This window comes from Stenella coeruleoalba (genome assembly GCF_951394435.1).
Source record: "Stenella coeruleoalba genome assembly, chromosome: 6".
Classification (NCBI taxonomy): domain Eukaryota; kingdom Metazoa; phylum Chordata; class Mammalia; order Artiodactyla; family Delphinidae; genus Stenella; species Stenella coeruleoalba.
Window position 1 is genome coordinate 65,051,646 of NC_137151.1, and position 20,336 is coordinate 65,071,981.

The 20,336-nt window shown below is 40.8% G+C and overlaps 1 protein-coding gene across 1 annotated transcript in view; it reads left to right on the forward strand.

Annotated features, from left to right (window-relative positions):
* Nucleotides 1-20,336, forward strand: part of CERS6 (ceramide synthase 6) — a 320,859-nt gene that overhangs the window by 229,429 nt on the left and 71,094 nt on the right. Inside the window, exons 5-6 of the mRNA XM_079924293.1 lie at nt 8,388-8,438; nt 10,947-11,039. Of these exons, the coding sequence (XP_079780419.1) occupies nt 8,388-8,438; nt 10,947-11,039 (144 nt within the window). The remainder of the gene's footprint in view (nt 1-8,387; nt 8,439-10,946; nt 11,040-20,336) is intronic.

A 20,336-nucleotide genomic window follows, 5' to 3' on the forward strand; every position in this document is an offset into this window, starting at 1 on the left:
CCTACAGAGAGACCCTTTGAGCTTAGAGCCCATCTCTGAGGAACTCCTTCTATTTTTTGTATGCTTGGCAGATGTGCAAATTACTTTCTAAATTGATTGCCGAATGTGCTGAAGGCACATACTTGACTAGGTCCTGAGGACTAGCATCTGTTTTAAAGTCTGATCAATATGAAAAGCTGCTATCTTTATATAATGCCATGGATGGGGTCAAGTCTAAATTACATTTGCACATCACAAGAGCTTTCAAAGCTAATGCAGATGCCAAGGGCCTCTAGGGAGGGGTCACCACTCTGCTTTGTAGATTTACAGTCGCATATCTACTGACCCAGGAAAGGAGGAAAGTGTACCCCTTGCATGCTGGGGAGCGTTCTAGTCTACTCATCACTGACCAGCCGCGTCTTCAGGCTGGTCAGAGACTTCTGGCTTCATTCTTTTCATCCCAAATACAATTTTTTTTTACATTTATATTAACATATTTCCATACAAATAACCCAAAGAAAGTTTAGTATTAGTTTTTAAATTTTATTTTATTTATTTTTTTATACAGCAGGTCCTTATTAGTCATCAATTTTATACACATCAGTGTATACATGCCAATCCCAATCACCCAATTCATCGCCCCCCCCAACCCCCATGGCTTTCCCCCCTTGGTGTCCATACATTTGTTCTCTACATCTGTGTCTCAACTTCTGCCCTGCAAACCGGTTCATCTGTACCACCAAATACAGTTTATTGATCAGTTTTTAAACTCACAAAGCACAAAATATTTCTTTCCATTATGAGTTACTTAGCAATATGTATTAAATGAAAACTGTAGATTATCATTTTGAATGGATTTGATTTATATTCATTGAAATCATACAGTTCAACATTTCTAAAAAGAATTTGCAATATTTATGTAATAAAATTATTAATATAGATATTACCATCAAAAAGTTACACACAAAAGGAAAAATAAGCAAAAATGTTGAGACAATCATAACTGCAGTGACTGAGCTTCAGAATTAGATCTCAGCTTCCCAAAACCATGGTAAAAGATAATGGGGTAACAGGAAACATACAAAGCATTCACGATGGGAAGTATTTTTCCCCCCTGGGTTAAATTTAAAAGGAAAAATATCATTTGAATTTATGTATTTGAATTTAGTGGTTACCTAGTGGTAACCTTTCCAATATAAACTCATTGCAGACAAGGAAACATTTTTCTCATGTTTATTTCTTACAGTAAATCTTCAGTATAAGCCAAAGGTATAAGATTTAAGTATAACTCAGTGAAAGTGTTTTCAGAGTAGTTTCAGTGAAAGAAGTTTCAGAGTAGTTCAGGGATCTAGCTTTCTGGCATTTAAAAACATAATGCAAGGCTCTATGTATTTCATACCTAAACTATTCAGAGGCCATTATGTCTCTTAGGCTGTATTCCTTCACTGTTAGTTGTCACACCAGGGCTTTATGAAAGCCATGTAGGAGTTTGGATGGAAATAGTGAAAGATGAAAGTTTGCTTCTAAGATGCTGACTTCAGGTAAAGACCCACACATTTTTCACATTTTTGATGAAGCAACGAAATGCTTTTAATACTTTATATGATTCATGTTCTTTTGTTAAATCAAAATATTTATTAATTCAAAGAAACTACTATTCGTTCTGCTGTAGGTACCTACTGATTCTTGGGGGAAAAACAGTGTGTATGTGTATTTATATTTCTGTTTAATCATTGAACACTTGCCTGGTTAACTGAGCATCCTTTTGTCTGGTCCTTTGCTTCGAACTCAATTATTCCTTTAGTTCACAGTGACATGATAAATGTCAGTGATCTGAGTTAGCCTTGATTTTTAAGACTTCATTTTTTTTTGAACAGTTTTATGTTCATAGAAAAATTGAGGTACAGAGATTTCCCATGTACCCCTGTCCCCACACATGCATATTCTCTCCCACCATCAAATCCACCACCAAAGCGGTACATTTGTCACAACTGATGAACCTACACTGACATATCATAATCACCCAAAGTTCATAGTCTACATCAGGATTCACCCTTAGTGTTGTATGTTCTATGGGCTTGGACAAGGCCTTCTTGATGTCAGATGATCGATCCATCATCATGATAGGTGGCATGGAAACTGAAAGGTACATTTGTTGTTTTTTAACTATTATTTTTAAGAAGTATATCAAATGGAACTTAAAAACAATAAAATAAGAACAAGCCTGTCTTATTCCAGATGGTGAAGTGAAATGATCACACCTGATCTATTTCTGCTAGTTCTGTTCACTATGAAACCTCTACAGAACAACTGATAAAAGAAGCAACCTGATAAAAAAAAAAAAAACACACATTTACTGACACTTAAAAAAAAAAAGACTTCTCTACTTTAAAAAAAAAAAAAAATCACAGAATGCATAGCACTCAGGTCTTATGCGTTTGGTCCAAAGGCAAATGATGACTGCTCGGTGACCTCCAGCAGCACATCTGACCTCCATCCTGGTGCTGGGGTTCGGTTTGCTCAGGGTGAGAAGAGCCTCAGAAGCCTCCCCTGGGACACTGTGTTATTGATGGATGTGCTTGTGGCCAAGTTGTGTCTCACGTGATGTGTCTGGGAGCAGATGTGCCTATACTGTATAATGAAAAATCCCATTATACACTGTGATTTAAATCGAGAGTGTTAGAAGTCATTTTGTATCCACTCTGTTACTGTCTGTCTTGGTCTTGTGCAGATGTTTTGTAAGTCTTCTTAAATTGAAATTAGTTGATGTGTACCTTAAGAGCTTTATAGAGAGTTGTCTTACAATGCTGTGTTAGTCAGCTTGGACTGCCAAAGCAAAATGCCATAGACTGTGTGGCTGAAACAACAGAAACTTACCTCTCACCATTCAGGAGGTTGGAAGTTCCAGATCGAGGTCTGGCAAGGTTTGGTTTTCAGTGAGAACTCTCTTCCTAGCTTGCCTCTCTTCCTGATCACTGCAGTCCTCACGTGGCCTTTCCTCTGAGCATGTGAAGATAGAAAGCACTCTCTCACTTCCTCTTCTTATAAAGCCACCAATCCTATCGGTTTAGGGCCCTATCCTTATGGCCTCATCTAACTTTAATTATCTCCTAAAGGCCCTGTCTCTAAATACAGTCACGTTGAGGATTTAGGGCTTGAATATGTGAATTCAGTCCATAGCAGATCCTAAAACAACAAAAAAACTTGGTATAATTTCTGTTGACCAAAAAAAAAAAAAAAGAAAGAAAAAAAGTAGGAAGTAAATCTGAGGGATCTTGTGAATGACCTATAATCATGGAACTCTTTAACAGTGAGAGGCATGGCTAGCCATCTGGGACATGTGATTTCTTTTATAGCTTAAGCAGGATTTGGAGGTCCTTTCTAACCCGAAAATTCAATATTTTTAGGTAATAGCTCAATTATTGATTCTTAGTTATGGATAAATCAATTCCAAATATCCATGATTTTCTTTCATTATGCATTCTTTGTACATCCAGAGTACCTTGGGAAGTTATAATGGAAGAATCTGGCTGGCCTGAGTTTGTGTCCCAGCTTTTCTACTTACCAGCTGGGTAGCCTTCAGTTAGTTATGGTACCTCTTTGAGATTGCTTTTTGTCTATAAAATAATCATACTTACCTTGATGCGTATACAGTCAGCCCTCTGTATCCACGGGTGCAAGAACCCGTGGGTATAGAGAGCCGACTGTTCATGCCATTTTATATAAGGGACTTGAGCATCCTTGGATTTTGGAATCCACGGGGGGTCCTGGAACCAATCCCCTGAGAATACCTAGGGATGACTCTATTAATGAGAATACAGGCTATACTACTGTGTACGTGTGTATGTGTATATATATATATATATATATGACAACACAGTAGTTTAGATATGAGAGGATGATAGGAATTTATCTGTGTCACACACATAATCCAGAGGTAAGCAGACCAGGGCTAGTAGGAGACCTCCAACATCAACTTCAACAGAAACTTCCATCCCAGGGTGAAAGATGACAGCTCCAGCTCTTATTATCTCCCTCCAGTGGGAATGGAGAAAAGGTGAGAAGAGCTCATTCACATTTACTTTTAGGGGCAGCATCCATGTGTCAATTCTGCTCACATCTCTTCCACCAGAGCTTAGATGTGTGGTTCTAGCAATCACAGAAGTTGGTTGAGAAGCATTGTCTCCAGCTAAATAGTGTTTTACTAACAATTTCTGCCTCACATTTGGCTATTGTAAAGATTAGAAATAATTTATTAATTTATTCACCTAACAGTGAATTGTGAAATATTATAACAAAGTGCCTAGCAAGGTGCCTTACACCTGGTAAATACCAAGTTGGATCACCCTCCTTACTTTCCTCTAGCACCTTACTACTCAAAATGTGGTCCAGGGTCCAAGCATCACCTTGAAGCTTGTTAAAAATGTAGACTCTCAGCCCCAAGCCAGACCTACTGAATCAGATCCTGTGTTTTAATAGTTTAAGGAGCCTCCACAGCAGCATATTCTTTGTCTTTTATGGTACCTGCACGCTATGTTATCTTGAGCACTTACAATGTTGCTATGAGAATTAAATGAGATAATATGTATAAAATACTGTAAAATCTGTAACGTGCTTCATATCATTATTTAACTGTATATGTCTGAGGGAGAATAAAGTGAATCTTAAGTTATTGAAATGCCAAGATTTGAGAATCATTGGGTTTTGGGATTTTCCAATGTTGATAATGTCCCCTGATATTGTAATGCCATGTAAAAAAGGCATTTCTATTTTCAGAAGACGTGCTTGAATCACCTTGCACTGTCCTAGGTACAGAGCTTTTCTCTAATTATGTAGGAAGATGCTAGGCCCGTCCTTCTAAAATGAGGGTTTTCAGTGTATTTTTTCATAACCATTATTCTTTCTTGACGTCTAAATATTGCAGCTTTTTATGTTCTTAATTATGTTACTACCTATACAGATTTTGATATCAAATGAACATGGAAATGATTCTTAAAAAGGTATCTGGAAAAACTGATTTAAAAAACAGTAGGTTTATGGTATCAGTTGAAACTAAAGATACTATACCTAATGCATTAAATGTAAGCAGCCAATCCAGATTCCTATGTTAGTGTTGAGCTATTAGAAATTAGGAGAATCACCATTTCATGGACTTGTCTTCTCGTCTGTAAATTGGGAAAGATGGTGTTTGTTCTGTCTCAAAGAGTTTTGGGAGCCATAACATGAGATCCTAGAAAAATGTAGCACATAGAAGATGATATTAATATCTAGTATTGTCAAAGTAGGAAGTATATGTGAACACGCATTGTGAAATAAGTATGTGAAAGTGCTTACTTAAATGTTTAGCAAACAGGCTTGCAGGCTGAGCTATGGCCTTGGTAGCCCCATCAAATTCTCAGTGTTCTTTGCTCCTGCTTCAAGTGGGTGGGACCCATTGAGAGACAAAGACTCACCCACTGTTTCTGCAGGTCAGTCGGGTTTCTGCACGTGATACAAGCATGTCTAGGTGATGCACATCTGATGCATTCAGGGAAAAGCCTGGGTGTTAGAAGAAAACCAAGGAGCCAAGAAGCTCCCAGAGGAGGGAAAGCTCTAAATGATGGATTTTCCTGGGTCACTGGGAGTCGCACCTTTGCTCTCCCGCCTGTGATGGGAAGGATGACTGTATTGGAGGAGATTTCTGCTGTGTCTTTAGAGGCAAGCATGCACATGCCCTGTGGGCTTGGGACTGATGCATTCAGAAAAAAGACTACGAGGCTTTTTACAGGTGTTGCATTTCATTCTGCATTCCTTCTCATTAGCATTCAGTAATGAAAGCTGAACTGTCAATTTGAGTGTCTCATCCTGGAGGGATAAACGTAAGAATATGACATATGTTTTCCTCAGGGACTTTCAGCTAATTGTAGAGATAGTAAACAATTTTATCAGAGAGGAAGGTAATAACTAACATTTGTACTCTAAAGTAGATTTTGCTATGTTGTGCCCACATTTAAAAATAATGCATATAGGGCTTCCCTGGTGGCGCAGTGGTTGAGAGTCCGCCTGCCGATGCAGGGGACACGGGTTTGTGCCCCGGTCCGGGAAGATCCCACATGCCGCGGAGCGGCTGGGCCCGTGAGCCATGGCCGCTGAGCCTGGACGTCCGGAGCCTGTGCTCCGCAACGGGAGTAGGTCACAACAGTGAGAGGCCCGCGTACCGCAAAAAAAAAAAAAAAAAAAAAATCTATCCATATCTGCATGTATATCTATATTATATAGAAAAAAAGGCCCCAAATGGGCTGTACATTAAAATAAATGTTAATAGTGATGAGAATTCAAATTATTTTTTAAATTATTTTCAGTATTTTCTATATCTTCCTCAACAGATATATGTCGTTTATATAAGTCAATAACCGATTAAGCTTCTGAAGCCTCTGCAGCATTTTTTTTTTTTTGCGGTACGCGGGCCTCTCACTGTTGTGGCCTCTCCCGTTGCGGAGCACAAGCTCTGGACGCGCAGGCTCAGCAGCCATGGCTCATGGGCCTAGCCGCTCCGCGGCACGTGGGATCTTCCCGGACCGGAGCACGAACCCGCGTCCCCTGCATCAGCAGTCGGACTCTCAACCACTGCGCCACCAGGGAAGCCCCATCTGCAGCATTTTTATACATGCTGTCTCATTTGATCTTCACCATCACCCTGGAGGTCAGTCACTCATAAACCTCAGTGTCATGGACATGAGAAATGGAGGACACAGACAGACAACTCAGGCACCAAGGAAGTTAAGTGCAGAGAGATTACGTGATACGTACAGCGTAGCACAGGTAGCAAATGGCGAAAGCAGGAAAAATGGAAGGAGAATCGGGAGTGCTTGAATGAAAGGGGACTGTAAAGATCCCTGGACATCATTAGGTTTAGGGCATGGCATGGCTTTTTATTTCAACCTGGCTCCCTAAACTGAGTCCTGGTTCAGTTTTTATCAGACTCAAAGTTAGGGTCACAGTGGCTATGTTCGGCTTTGAGACCAGACAGTCTGAGTTTGATTTCCAGCTCTAGCCCTGCCTCGCTAATTAACCTGGATGGTTAATTACGGACTCAGGGCCTCAGTTTACCCATCTGTAAAATGAGGCAAATACTACTACTAGTTACTGTAAGGATTAAATGAGTTCATACATGTGAGATCCTTTATATGGGACAGTCTAAAGAGAAACAACTTTTTAATTGGTTAAATAAATAACAGATCATGAAGGAAAACCCTCATAAAAAGTGTATGGTCATAGGGAGGACTCAACAAATAGTAGCTAATATCCTCCACATCTTCATCCGCATTGGTGCAGGGCTGATGAGGACCATGGGGGGTGGAAGGATATCTCTGTGGCTTTCAGAGAGACAACTACATTATCCCACTGCAGAGGCAGCACCTTTTGATCTAACAGGGCCTGGGACAAGATACAGAGGCTAGGTCAGTACAAATATATCTGACATTAAACTCTCAATGACAGTATTATCATTTTGAGATATATAAACACAGATTGTAGTAATGATAGATTATGTTTCTTAATAGTTAGAAACATACTGATGTGTATCAAATGTGTATAGATGTATACCACCAAGTGCTGATAGCTATAGATCAGGAATGCAAAAAGAATGATAAAGTTAATACAGAAATATGAGAAAGTTTGTGCTGGTATTATGGGATGGTTCAGCTCTCTATTCAAATCCATACCAACCCCTCCCTCTTTATTACAGATGTTTGGAATCTGTGTGTATACTTAGATGTTCTCTCTGATTTTACAAGGTGGTAAGGCAAGTGATTGCCGTTAAATTAAGAAAGATTGTTTTGTCTTCGAAAGACCTTGACCATGAGTCTGAGCGTGGGGTGTACTGTAAGGGTTAATTCCCTCAGAACTGGAATTAGTCAGAGCTGTCCTACTGAAATAGGAGTACCTGCCTGCTGTTGACCCCCACTCAATGCATGAAACCATTGATTAATAATGTTGCTTTGTAAACATTGAGTTGGAGGCGTTTCAAGGAGATTTGCACCAACTGTCAGCATTGTTTATTGATAATAGATTGATGATTTGCAGCTGGTCTTGATGAGACACTTGAAGGGCTCTGCTGTTGAGGCTGGTTACCTAGCAGGGATGTGTCTACAGGACCAGCAAAATATTCAAAAACACCAGCTAGGACTCTATCCCGGAAGTGGCCTGAAATACTGCGGGTTGAGTTTAGAAGATTACTCAGAGAGAATGTATGATGGAATCCTCATGGCTTTGCTCTCCTATTCCTAATTATACTGAGTCCTTCAGTTCTTACACAGGTAGTTTGTTGAAATCCCCAAATACTGGGGGGCCAGAACCTGTCATAAACATCCCTTCTCCCGCTTCTTTTCCAAAACATGTGAAATGTGTTTCTTTGTCATGTTTTACAGACCCCCTGGCTGTGGAATACAAGACACTGCTGGTACAACTACCCCTATCAGGTAAGGACACATTACCGTCTGGGTTTTTACACATGTAAAGTACCTTCCTTAGGTCAGCGCCATGGTTTCAGGCAGGTCCCAGCAGGTTGGGCAGCCACTTTGCTTGCCTCCCCCCAACCGCCCGCCATACCCCCTGCTGCTTGATGGTGGACACAGCCTAGTGAGAGAGGTAGTTTGTGTTAGAATCAAAGCTTGAGCAGATGGAGGAAGTGTGGAAGGTGCATTTGCTGGAGAGTAAGATACAGTCACTTCAGAAAGTGGATAATTCCTTTTCTTTCTTTTTTTTTTTTTTTTTTTTTTTTTTTTTTTTTTTTTTTTGCGGTACGCAGGCCTCTCACTGTTTTGGCCTCTCCCATTGCGGAGCACAGGCTCCGGACGCACAGCCTCAGCGGCCATGGCTCACGGGCCCAGCTGCTCCGCGGCATGTGGGATCTTCCCGGACCGGGCATGAACCCGTGTCCCCTGCATCAGCAGGCGGACTCTCAACCACTGCGCCACCAGGGAAGCCCGGATAATTCCTTTTCTAACAGCCAGTCTGCTTTGGGTCACTGAGGACCGGATAACAGCCCTGGCCTGTCTCGGCACCTAGCGGGCAGAGCTCAAGGGAGGGGCTGGAGCTGGCGTGCTGAGTTTGGTTCACTCTGTGGCTTAGGAGCGGCCTCTAAAGATGTAAATAAAGCACTATTTCCTTGAACTCAGAAAAATGGGCTTGTCCCATTACATGTAGACAAAAATAGCATCATTGAAAATGAGCTTAAAATCATATCCCAGACAGGGAGCATTTCAGATCCCTGCCCACAGACATACCTTTGCCTCTGTCCATGAATTCAGTAATATTAGCATGTGTTGTGGTCCCTAGCTCAGTTACTATTGGAATATTAAAGCTGGGACTGTTCTTGAAATTTCTTGCTGAAACATTTCTAGAATTTCTAGTTCATTTGGGATATATTATTTAAGGGAAACAAATACAACCAGGTATTTTAGTGATAAAGAGACGGACATTGTGATAAGCAATTTGGATTTTTGAGTTTGGGATTCTTTGGGTTGTCTTTTTAGATGCGTTTGGTCTAACAAAGTTAATGGGAGCAGGTGTGCCCTGCAAGTTCTCTGCAAGTTGCAATAGCGGGTAGGGTTTGGTGTTGGCTACCCCTCGGGTAGGTTCAAGGCTAGGGACATGTTGAAATGGGGATTCCAGTTTGCATTTCCATCTCTTTCATGTAGTGTATTCAAATTAAGAAAGACTAAATCAGCAACATGACATGGTCAGAGAGAGCTGAACATTCCAGGGCTATCTGATCAAGACTAAAGCAACGTTGAAAGCAATGACTTACTGTACACACTTGTAATTCACAGGCCCAACTGCTGTTTACTATCTTAAATACTTGGAATATTGTCATTTACCCCTCTCTTTGTGCCCTGCAATGGTATACTGAGTGGAGAGGATCCTGTCCTCCTGTGTTTTGTCGACAAAGATGAATGAGGGGGACAACTGTTTTTCTTGATGTCCGCGCTTAGAGTTGGTAGTCAAGTGATTGCTCACTTCTTGCGAAAGTCACTTATTATGCTGCTATTGGTTTACAAAGCATTTCAGTTTCAACACCTTGTGTGCAGCGGTGTGGAGGTGTTCATGTAATGAGTTTCAGAGGTCTTTCATTCATCCTGGGAAAGCAAGTTGTTTCATTACAACTCAATGAAACAATTAAAAACAACTCACCAAAAATGGTTTTTTAAAACTCTGTTTTGTTTTTATGGATTTATGTGCAAAATAAATATTACTGACTTCCACTGCTTCCCTGAGCTTCTCCCCATTCCTGGACCTGTGAGGCAGGTAGAGCAGGTGTTACCTCCATTTTCCAATAAGTAAACGAAGGCCCTACTGAAGCTGTGGAGCGGGGACTCAAACTCAGATTCCCTGGCTGGGTGCCTAGTCTGGTATCTCTTAGCAGCTTCCTTGTCCCCCTGACCTTTTAATAAATGTTTTTGAATTATCTTTTTTTTTTTTTAATATTTACAATGTACAGAACATTTCCTAAAGACAAGAAAGCTCCAATTAAGGCAGAATTTGAAACTATGTCTCAGTGACCCATAGAGTACTCCAGTTTCTTTCACCTTCCCTGGTCCCTGTGCTGTGGAATCTCACAGGAGTTGTCCAGAGTCACTCTTTCCGTGTATATGTTAGAATTTTTTTTCAGGTTGCCTAAAGGAATCTTTAGAGACTCATGTCTAAGTACCATAAATGCAATTGTTAAAATGAGTGGTGAATCGGGTACCAATGCCAAACGTTCATACTGATTGACACTTTTTTAGTTGGAGATGAAACAAAGCTAATGACATCAAGCTGTGGATTACAGGCGTCCTTCAAAGCTCCCTTATCCACAGAGAGAATGGGGCCAGAATTTGTAGAGGCGTAAGACAATGTCACTTTTCAGTACTGAGCTTGAGATGTTTGACACACAGATTTGGTTTCCTATTAATTATTAATCTTGCCTTTTTCTCTTTGATCCTCAGCCACTCACGCCTGACCTTCACTACTATTATATCCTGGAGCTGTCGTTTTATTGGTCTTTAATGTTTTCCCAGTTCACTGATATCAAAAGAAAGGTAAGAGTGGGTGTGTTGTAAAGGGATTGTAAACAGGTGTCTTTCATGGCCCTAGGCAGATGGATATAGAGTCTCAAAGGCACTCACTTCTGTTCTCCCATCAGTACTGCATTAGTACAACTTTCGGCATTATTACAGAAAATTCTCTACTTTTGTTTGTGCTGTTTTATATTTTATTCCCATTGTCTCTTCACTCTGCCCCCCCCTCACCAAACCTAGTGTTCTTTTCTCCATGAAAAAGTATAACAGTGAATCTTAACAGCATTAATTTCCTCTCAGTCTGATTCACAAGTCCCTTTGTTCTCCAAATTAAAGAAGAAAAATTGGGGCTTCCCTGGTGGCGCAGTGGTTGAGAGTCCGCCTGCCGATGCAGGGGACACAGGTTCGTGCCCCGGTCCGGGAGGATCCCACATGCCACGGAGCGGCTGGGCCCATGAGCCATGGCCGCTGAGCCTGCGCGTCCAGAGCCTGTGCTCTGCAATGGGAGAGGCCACAGCAGTGAGAGGCCCGTGTACCACAAGAAAAAAAAAGAAGAAAAATTGTATCTGTAGCTCCTGGGGAGAGAGTAAAATCTCAGTGTTCCAGCCCTATAGAATGAAGATTTCCCCAATTAAAGAGTTATCTAATGTCAAAATACATTAGGAAAACACAGCATTCCTAAGCGAACTGTGGTCTGGTTTTCACCCCTCCCCTCTGCTGGAATAGCTTTTGCTGAGGGTACTCTTAACCTCTTTAGTGTTAGACCCACTCATTCTAGTTCTCATCCTACCAGCTTCTGGGCAGAATTGGCACTTTTGGCTATTCACTTTTTTTTTTTCCATGAAGCTATTTTCTCCAGGTTCCCATATTTGGATCATTCCTTCAAGTCATCTTTGCTGGTCTCCACCCCAGTGCCCCGTGCTCTGCATACTCGCGTGCACCAGGGTCTGGTCCTAGATTACAGGACATCATCTTCCTGGGTGATCCAGGTTCATACCCTCCAGCACTGTCAACCATAACTTCTATACCAATAACTCCCAAATGGTTCTCTCCTGTCCCAAATCCTCTCTGGGTCCACACTTCCGCAAATCTAATCTTAAGTGATAGTATTGTGTTCTTCTTGTTATTTTATCATTTAATCCTCACAACCGCCCGAAGACTGATCACTTGTTATTACTTATTATTTATAAGTAATAATAAGTAATAACTGATTGCTTATTATTTATTTATTTATTTTCCTTTTATTATCACTTATTATTTATTTTCCTTTTATGAATGAGGAGACTGAACCTTACAAAGTGCTCCCGACCGAACACATCATCTTGTCCTAGTCTTGTTCTTCCTCCAGTGATCTTTATCACAGGCAGTCATGTAAGCTAGACGTTTTCCTTCGCTCTCCTCTTTGCCACCCCTTGTACCTACTTCCTTAGTATCACTGACACGTTTAGAGTCCTCTTTACTTTGGCTTAATCTGTTACAACGGCCTCTTAAATGGCACTCCTATCTAAATAGTCATTCTTGTCTTCCTGCCATCTAAGAATTCTGTTTCTCAAACCTTAAGTCAAAGCCAAGCTACTTGGAGTGATATTCAGGGTTGTCACCACGATTCAAACCCACCTCTGTAGTTTTATCGCCCACCCTTCTCTCCCTCTTTTGACACACACACATGTCTTAGTTACAGATATCTTCTCACCATTGTTCAAACACATTTTTTTCCCATAACATCTTTGTTTTTTACAAGACCTTGCCTGTGGCTAGAATCTACTCTATTCCCCTTCCTCCTAGACCAGACCAAGCCCCAAAGCAGTCTCTTCTTTGAAGCCTTCTTCATTCCCATGGTTTTTGACCACTTCTTCCTCTGTGTTTAGTTTACCAGTGCCCAATACTTACCATATTGTACTTTTTAATGGTATGGTGACCTGCCTGTCTCCCTTCACCAGACTTGGAGGGCAAAGAGCAGGATGTGTTCATCTTTGTACCTCTCGTGACTGTCAATGCACCTGCTTATGGTGGGGCTCAGTAAGTTTAGGGTGAATGAATAAAGGGACTCATCAGAATGTCTTCTCCCTTACTCATGGATATCTCCCAGGCTCCTTTGCAAACAGGACTGTGCATTGTGATAGAATGAAATACTATAACATTCCATTTCTTGGTTACATGGGTAATCTGCCAAATTGTAAAGTATCCATGTGGCAGCTGAAAAGCATTTAGGAGTCTACAGCCCTCGTACCTGCATCGCCTCCCCAGGTACGCTCCTGCCGCTCTCCTGCGGCAGTGGCTTACTTGGTTGGCAAAAGGCTGTCTTTCCTGACAGCATGGTCTTAATGTGGTATATGTCACCTGATTCTCAGAAGTGGACGGTCCCTGCAAGAGCTAAGGCTTAGGCGTAGCAGATAACTCATTGACACGCAAAGTTTGTGGTTCCCTTACTCATTGCGCCAAATGCTCTGGGTCCATTTCTCAAAACGTTTAAAGATCCTTGAGTGATGATATGCCAATTAGATCTCATCTCTCTTATATGAGGAGCCTTGTTCATTCCTGTGGTCAGTACTTGTAGACTGATGGTCTCCACTGTGCCAGGCCCATTGTGCATTTTATTTATTTATTTATGTTTGAAATCTTTAGTTGTGGGAAAAATGCAAAACATAAAATTTACCATCTTAACCATTTTTAAGTGTGTAGTTTAGTAGTGTTACACACATTCGTGCTGTTGTGCAACCAGTTTCCAGAACCCCTTTCATCTTGTAAAGCAAACTCTGTATCCATTAATCAACAGTCCCCCATTCCCTCCTCACCCAATCTCTACTCCTGGCAACCACCATTCTACTTTCTGTCTCTATGAATCTGACGACTCTGCGTACCTTATTTAAGTGGAGTCACACTGTATGTGTCCTTTTGTGACTGACGTATTTCACTTAGCATAATGTCTTACTCATCATGTTGTAGCATGTGTCAGAATTTCCTTCCTTTTTAAGGCTGAAGAATACAGATTGTATTTTCTTTTGAGGAGCATTTTTTCCAGGTAGTCACAGAAAACAGTTGTATAACAAAGAAGGAGTCTTGACTATTCTTCTGGTCTTGTAGTTGGGAAAATTGATGTCCGATGAACTTATGTAAAATTTTCAAGGTTGTGCCATGTGGGAATCAATTAGAGCCCAAGTTTACCAAGCGAAGGTCCATGATTCACTCATAGATGAGATATTGTCCACAATTCTTGCCTTGTGTTGCCTGGCCATGCTCCTGACATTAGAGATAGTAGGCCTTCTGCAGTTCTTTGCCATTTTATGAGTTCCTCTTTTGCTTAATGAGAATTAGGGATGCCATCTCAAGTCAAAGAGATTAATGAAGGCAAAACTGACTGTTACTGGGCCCCCAAGAGCCTAGTCCTAGGGAGCCGTTGCTGCACCAGAAGTCACCAAGCCCCTCTGCTTGCTTGAGCTTCCTAACATGCATTTACCATGTCTTTTCACTGAGCCACGAGGACTCATAGAGGCTCTGTTGTTTTAAGCCAAATGACCATCTTCTTAATAGTTACTATAAGTGGATTATTTTCAAGGGTCAAAGTGTATAATTTTCTATGGTTTTAACTTACCTTGCGTCAGTGTAGAGAAGGCCTTCAAAAAGGGGCATTTTTGCAGTGAGGTCCACGGAATTGATTTAGACCTGTACATATTGTCAGTGTTTATAAATTAATGATACATACGTTTTCCTGGTCAACGCTAATAGCTTATTGTAGCCATCTGGCACCCCTCCCTTCTTCCCTTGGTCCGAGTACCTTTGCAGGTTCATGGTGCAGCTGGCTTATTCTTGTTTCTTGCACAAAATGGGAATTTGGCTACTACCGTACGTGCTTGTTACTCCACACAGGTTTTAATAAGGAAGGCCTTCTCCTCTGTTGCCACCTCTCATTAATGAGTTGTAGCCCATGCTTTTCTCCTTTGCGTCTTGCTGACTGTTACTGCAGGTCCCTGCTGGTTCCCTCCTCACTGCCCTCCCACCCAGAGGACCTGCCATTCCAGCCATCAGCGAGGATTTATGGTATATTGTCCTGCCAAATACATCCCCACCTTCTATGTGGCAACTGTTAACTAAACCCTCACCCTCTAAAAACAGCCCGCCTCCTAATTATAGAATAGAGATGTTTGAAGACATCCATTGACAACAGAGCATGGAAATCAACTTCTGAAGGCTATCCGTAGGGTTGTTAAATAGAAAGGTTATAGGGGGGGCTTCCCTGGTGGCGCAGTGGTTGAGAGTCTGCCTGCTGATGCAGGGGACACGGGTTCGTGCCCTGGTCTGGGAAGATCCCACATGCCGCAGAGCGGCTGGGCCCGTGAGCCATGGCCACTGAGCCTGCGCATCCAGAGCCTGTGCTCCGCAACGGGAGAGGCCACAACAGTGAGAGGCCCACGTACCGCAAAAAAAAAAAAAAAAACAAAGGTTATAAAAATATTTCTACAGTTGCCTTATTAAATGACAATGAACTTGAACAGCCATTTTCAAATAGCCACCAGAATTCATAAACGTTTGATCCAAATGCACGCCTCCAGCTGTTAGAACCAGTACCTTAAAATATGAAGTTCAGAAATAACTCTTAGTGACTTAATTGATTCATGAGTCTTTCTAAAAATGGCTTTTATATTCACAAACTCTTCCCCTCTAGAAATGTCCTAGTATTGCCGTCTTTTTTTTTTCTTTTAAGTGCTCTGTTTCCAAATAGAATCTGGAGTTTAAAAATGATGGTGGGATAGGGAGGGTGGGAGGGAGGGAGACGCAAGAGGGAAGAGATATGGGAACATGTGTATATGTATGGCTGATTCGCTTTGTTATGGAGCAGAAACTAACACACCATTGTAAAGCAATTATACCCCAATAAAGATGTAAAAATAAAAAATGATTGGAGAACTTTCATCCCTGTGGTGACAGAATGCACTGTCTCTCTTGATCATTTCCAGGGTTGGTACTTATTTGGTCAGTGACGATATACATACTGTTAATCTCCGCAGAGGGAAGGGACTAGCTAAGATGTAGTCATTTAATATAATGGAATTAAAATTTAAGTATTCTATTATATGCCACCAAGGTATATATATATATATATATATATATATATATATATATATATCTTTGAAGATTTTTCTTTCCTTCCTTACTTTTTACTTCTTTTTTCTGTCCATTCCTCTCCTTCCTTCCCTTCCTTCTTTTGTAAAATGAAATAGTTAAGGTACCTTATTCAAAAACAATAGGTATATTCTTAGGATTCACTATTGTTTGAATCACCTTTTATTTCCCAAGGCTTAATATTTATTAAGATTCTGTCTTTTAGCACCTGTTTACCATGAGTATTTCTCCCGTACATCTACATTTTCTAATGGAAGCTAATAAATATGACTGTGATGGAGCTCAGAACAGCTTGCTTGTATCCAAGCCCTGTGTCCCTTTTAACTAAGCTGCTGTTGGGCTTGATGGCCTGGGCCCTTGGCCAGTGAACCTTGCTCGTGTTCGGGGTCCTTTGCAGGAAATCATCTATGGCCAAGTTCCAGGGCCCAGCGGGTGAAATCAGCTTGTTGCTCTTTTGGTCTTTAACCTGAGAGAAAATCTACATCTCATAAAAGATCCCTAAGAGAGAGAGAAGATGATGATTAAGTTTAGCAAGAAACTTATTGACAGGCTTGTGTTTGCTCTTTAGTAACTTGCATAGAAAACAACTGGTGTTCATTGCTATGAGCGCTTCAGCTGCCTTTTGAGGGCCTGCCATGCTCCAGATCTTTCCTGCTTCAATTAGCTTTAGGGTAAAAAAAAAAAAAAAAAAATGCATGTTTTGATCATTTAATAAGGAAGCAGTATGGCATAGAATTAAATAAAACAATATCCGTGAAACCATCTAGTACAATGCTTGACAGAGCTCAGAGCAGTACCTAGCACATAATGACCAAAATTGGGTTGAATCAAAACATAGTGCTAAGACCAGAAACAAATCAAAAAACCTCCCAAACTAGTGCTCGCAAATTTTCGTATTTTTGGTCAATTAAAGTGAACAAGATTAATTAGGAAAAGGGACTAACTTAAGGTTGCCAACGTTTTACTTTTCCTAGTAAGGAAATTTTAAAAGTACCTACCACTTACTACCATCAATTCATAAAAGAAAGAACATGTTAATATTTTAAAGGAGAAAAGGCACCTTGTAATAAAGGACAATCCTTTCCATTTATCATTATGAAAAAGGTTTTATTTCTCTCATTTTGTTCTAGACTGGGGAAAAATTATGGGTAATATGGCTTCTTAGAGGGTAAAATCATGGGCTCTGGAGTCCATCTACCTGCCCAGCACCACTTCTAATTTGGTGTGACCTTCAGCAAGTTACTTTCCCTCTCTGTACCTTTGTGTCCTGATCCAAAGAATAGAGTTCATATAACTGACCTCATGGGAGTGTTGAGAGCATAAATAAGTGACACATGCTGTTGAAACAGTGCTTGGCACATAACAAATGCACCATGTATGTCAGCTGTTAACTGTAATCATTAATATGATTCACCAAATATTGCCAGCTCTCTACTCTCAGGCACATGGAGGATTGTACTCAGCCTTGCCCCTTCTTGTGGTTGGATGGGGCCGTGTGACTGGTAGGCTGTAAGCAGAACTGACTCCAGTCAGTAATGTAATGTAATTGCTGGTGTGAGACCCACTAGAGTCTCTTTTCCCCTCTAGTACAGCGATTGGTAACATTTGAGATGGAGGCTGCTCCATCAGTCTGGGTCCCTAAGTGATGGTGATAAACAGAGTGCCCTTTGTCCAGCCAATTGGTAACACGTAGTAAATAAGAAACAGGCCTTTGGTATAAACCACTGAGATTTTAAGGGCTTTCTTTTTGCCTCATAACCTAGCTTATCCTGACTGTGCAGCTATTATTAATAAGCTGATTATCATCTCCTAGAACAATTTTTGAAAATCATTTGTCTATATAGCAGTTCTCAAAGTGTGGTCTGCAGACACCTGGAGATTTCTGAGACCCTTTCAGGAGATCTGCAACATTAAAACTGACTTCATCATAATACTAGGATGTCATTTGCCTTTCTTACTGCATTGAAATTTGCACTAATCGTGCTAAAGTAACGGCAAAACTGCTAGCAGTGGCACCAAACAGTATGAGTAGTTTTGTGTTCCTCGCTGCCGTGCGCTTGCAGGAAGAAAAAAAATGTCAGTTTCACTTGACAGTGCTCTTGTTGAAGCAGTAAAAAGTGTTAATCTGATTAAATCTCTATTCTTGAGTATACATTTTAAAAATTAGTTTGTGTGATGAAATGGGAAGGAGGCATAAAGAGCTTCTGTGGCAGAACACTGTACAGTGTGCTCAAGAAAAATCATGTGTAGTTAGTGGTTTGCATTGAGGGACGTACTAGCTGCTTTTTTCCCCCAGAGAATCTCATTTTTACTTGAAAGAATGACAAACTATGTTTATTCCAACTTGTGTATTTGGTAGACGCATTCTTGAAAAGCACAAAGTGAACTTTTCAAGGTTGTTTCAAGTAAAACCATTGACATTATTTGTTGTCAATGATACAACTCAAGCTTTCAAGAAAAAAATTAGATTTTTAGAAAAGCTTATGTCCAACAGCAAGACCTTGATAGCGTCTCAATGCTTAAAGACTTTTCTCATGAGATTGATAGTGATGTTAGTAAATGTGATTTTTAAAATACTATGTGACAATCTGTCTCATTAACTCCGTGAGCCAGTATTTTCCAAGTGACAATGCATGATGCTCCAGAATTATGCCTGAGTGAAAGATCCACTCGAAGGTCAAGACAGACCAAAGGATTTTATGGAATAGAATATGAAAAGTTTATTGATATAGTTTTCAATTCCACATTGCAACTAACCTTTAAGAATATCCCTCTTGTCGAGTTTTGGTACAGTATCAAGAAAGAATATCCTTAACTATCTGAAAAGACTATTAAGGTACTTCTGCCTTTTCCAACTGTGTGATACCAGATTTTCTTTATATACTTTAACCAAAATAACAGGGAAACATATTGAATATATATGCAGTGATGAGAATCCAACATGAGTCAGACATCAAAGAGATTTGCAATCATGTAAAACAAGGCTACTCTTCTCATGATTTTTTTTTTAATTTTGGAAAATACTTTTCGTAAATATATTATGTTAATTAATATATAATGAACTTCATTTAAAATAAATGAATAAATGTGTTTTACATGTTTTTTAAATTTCTCAGTTTCCATATCCAATGTAAATACCGATAGATATGACCCACATAAACGAACACTTTCTGGTGTCCTCAATAATTTTTAAGAATATAAAAGACTCCTGAGACCAAAACATTTGAGAACTGCTCATCTAGATTATTTTTAAGTCTCTCCTAAGGAGATGACTCTCGGGTAGTGCCTCAGATTGTATCAGCGTCTCTTTTCTTTGCTTGAAAAGCTAAAATCATGCCAGATGACATCTGAACATCCCGAGAGGGATGGAGGATGATGTAGAATTCTCTCTGTGTAACCCCAGTGCTGCTACTTGCAGACACAGGCAGGCAGGCCACTTAACCTCTCTTTCACAGAGGCACCAAAGTGTTCTGTGTGTCCACTTGTGACTGGAGTAGCAATATCCTGCCCTTGAAGCTTAGGTTTCTTCCGAGGCATATATTCCTGACTCTGGGTCCTCTGTCCTGTTTCTCTCTCACTACAGTGACTTCAGAATCAAAGAAGGGAAGAAGAGGCAGTTCATTTTAGTAAGCCACCATTTGTGATCAAAGCATTGCAACCTAGGGCTGTGTGCAGGCTGGTGGGCCAACAATGGAACAGCATTGTCTGGGAAAGAAAAAATATTGTATGGGGCAATTTTATGAGATTTTATTCAAAGGCTGCCTCAACTAGTAGCTTATTCCAGCAATCAAACTCCCAGGTGCCTGGCCAGGCGAGAGGCTCTTAAGTGTCTTTAGATCTCACAGTTAGATGACCAGCCCCTGGATAGCCCTGGGGCAGTGCAGTGGCACATACTGCTCTCCAGGGCATGAAGGGTGACAGCAGGAAACTCTTCTTCCAGCGTGGTGCAAGGGGCCACATCATCACCACATTACAGAGAGACGACTCCCAGGGCCACACAATGCTGCTGATCCAGGGCTCTGGGTCCTTAAGTCTGGGGCCTCAGGGATCCCACCCTCTCTCAGGAGGTGCCACTGATGCTTGGAAGGTATCACTTTCATTGGGAGATTTAGTCATTCTGCTTCCTTTGGGGAGTTTCCCATAAGTCATCCTAGGAGTCTTGGGAAAACACCTACTTTGGCTTGTTATGGCTCTAAC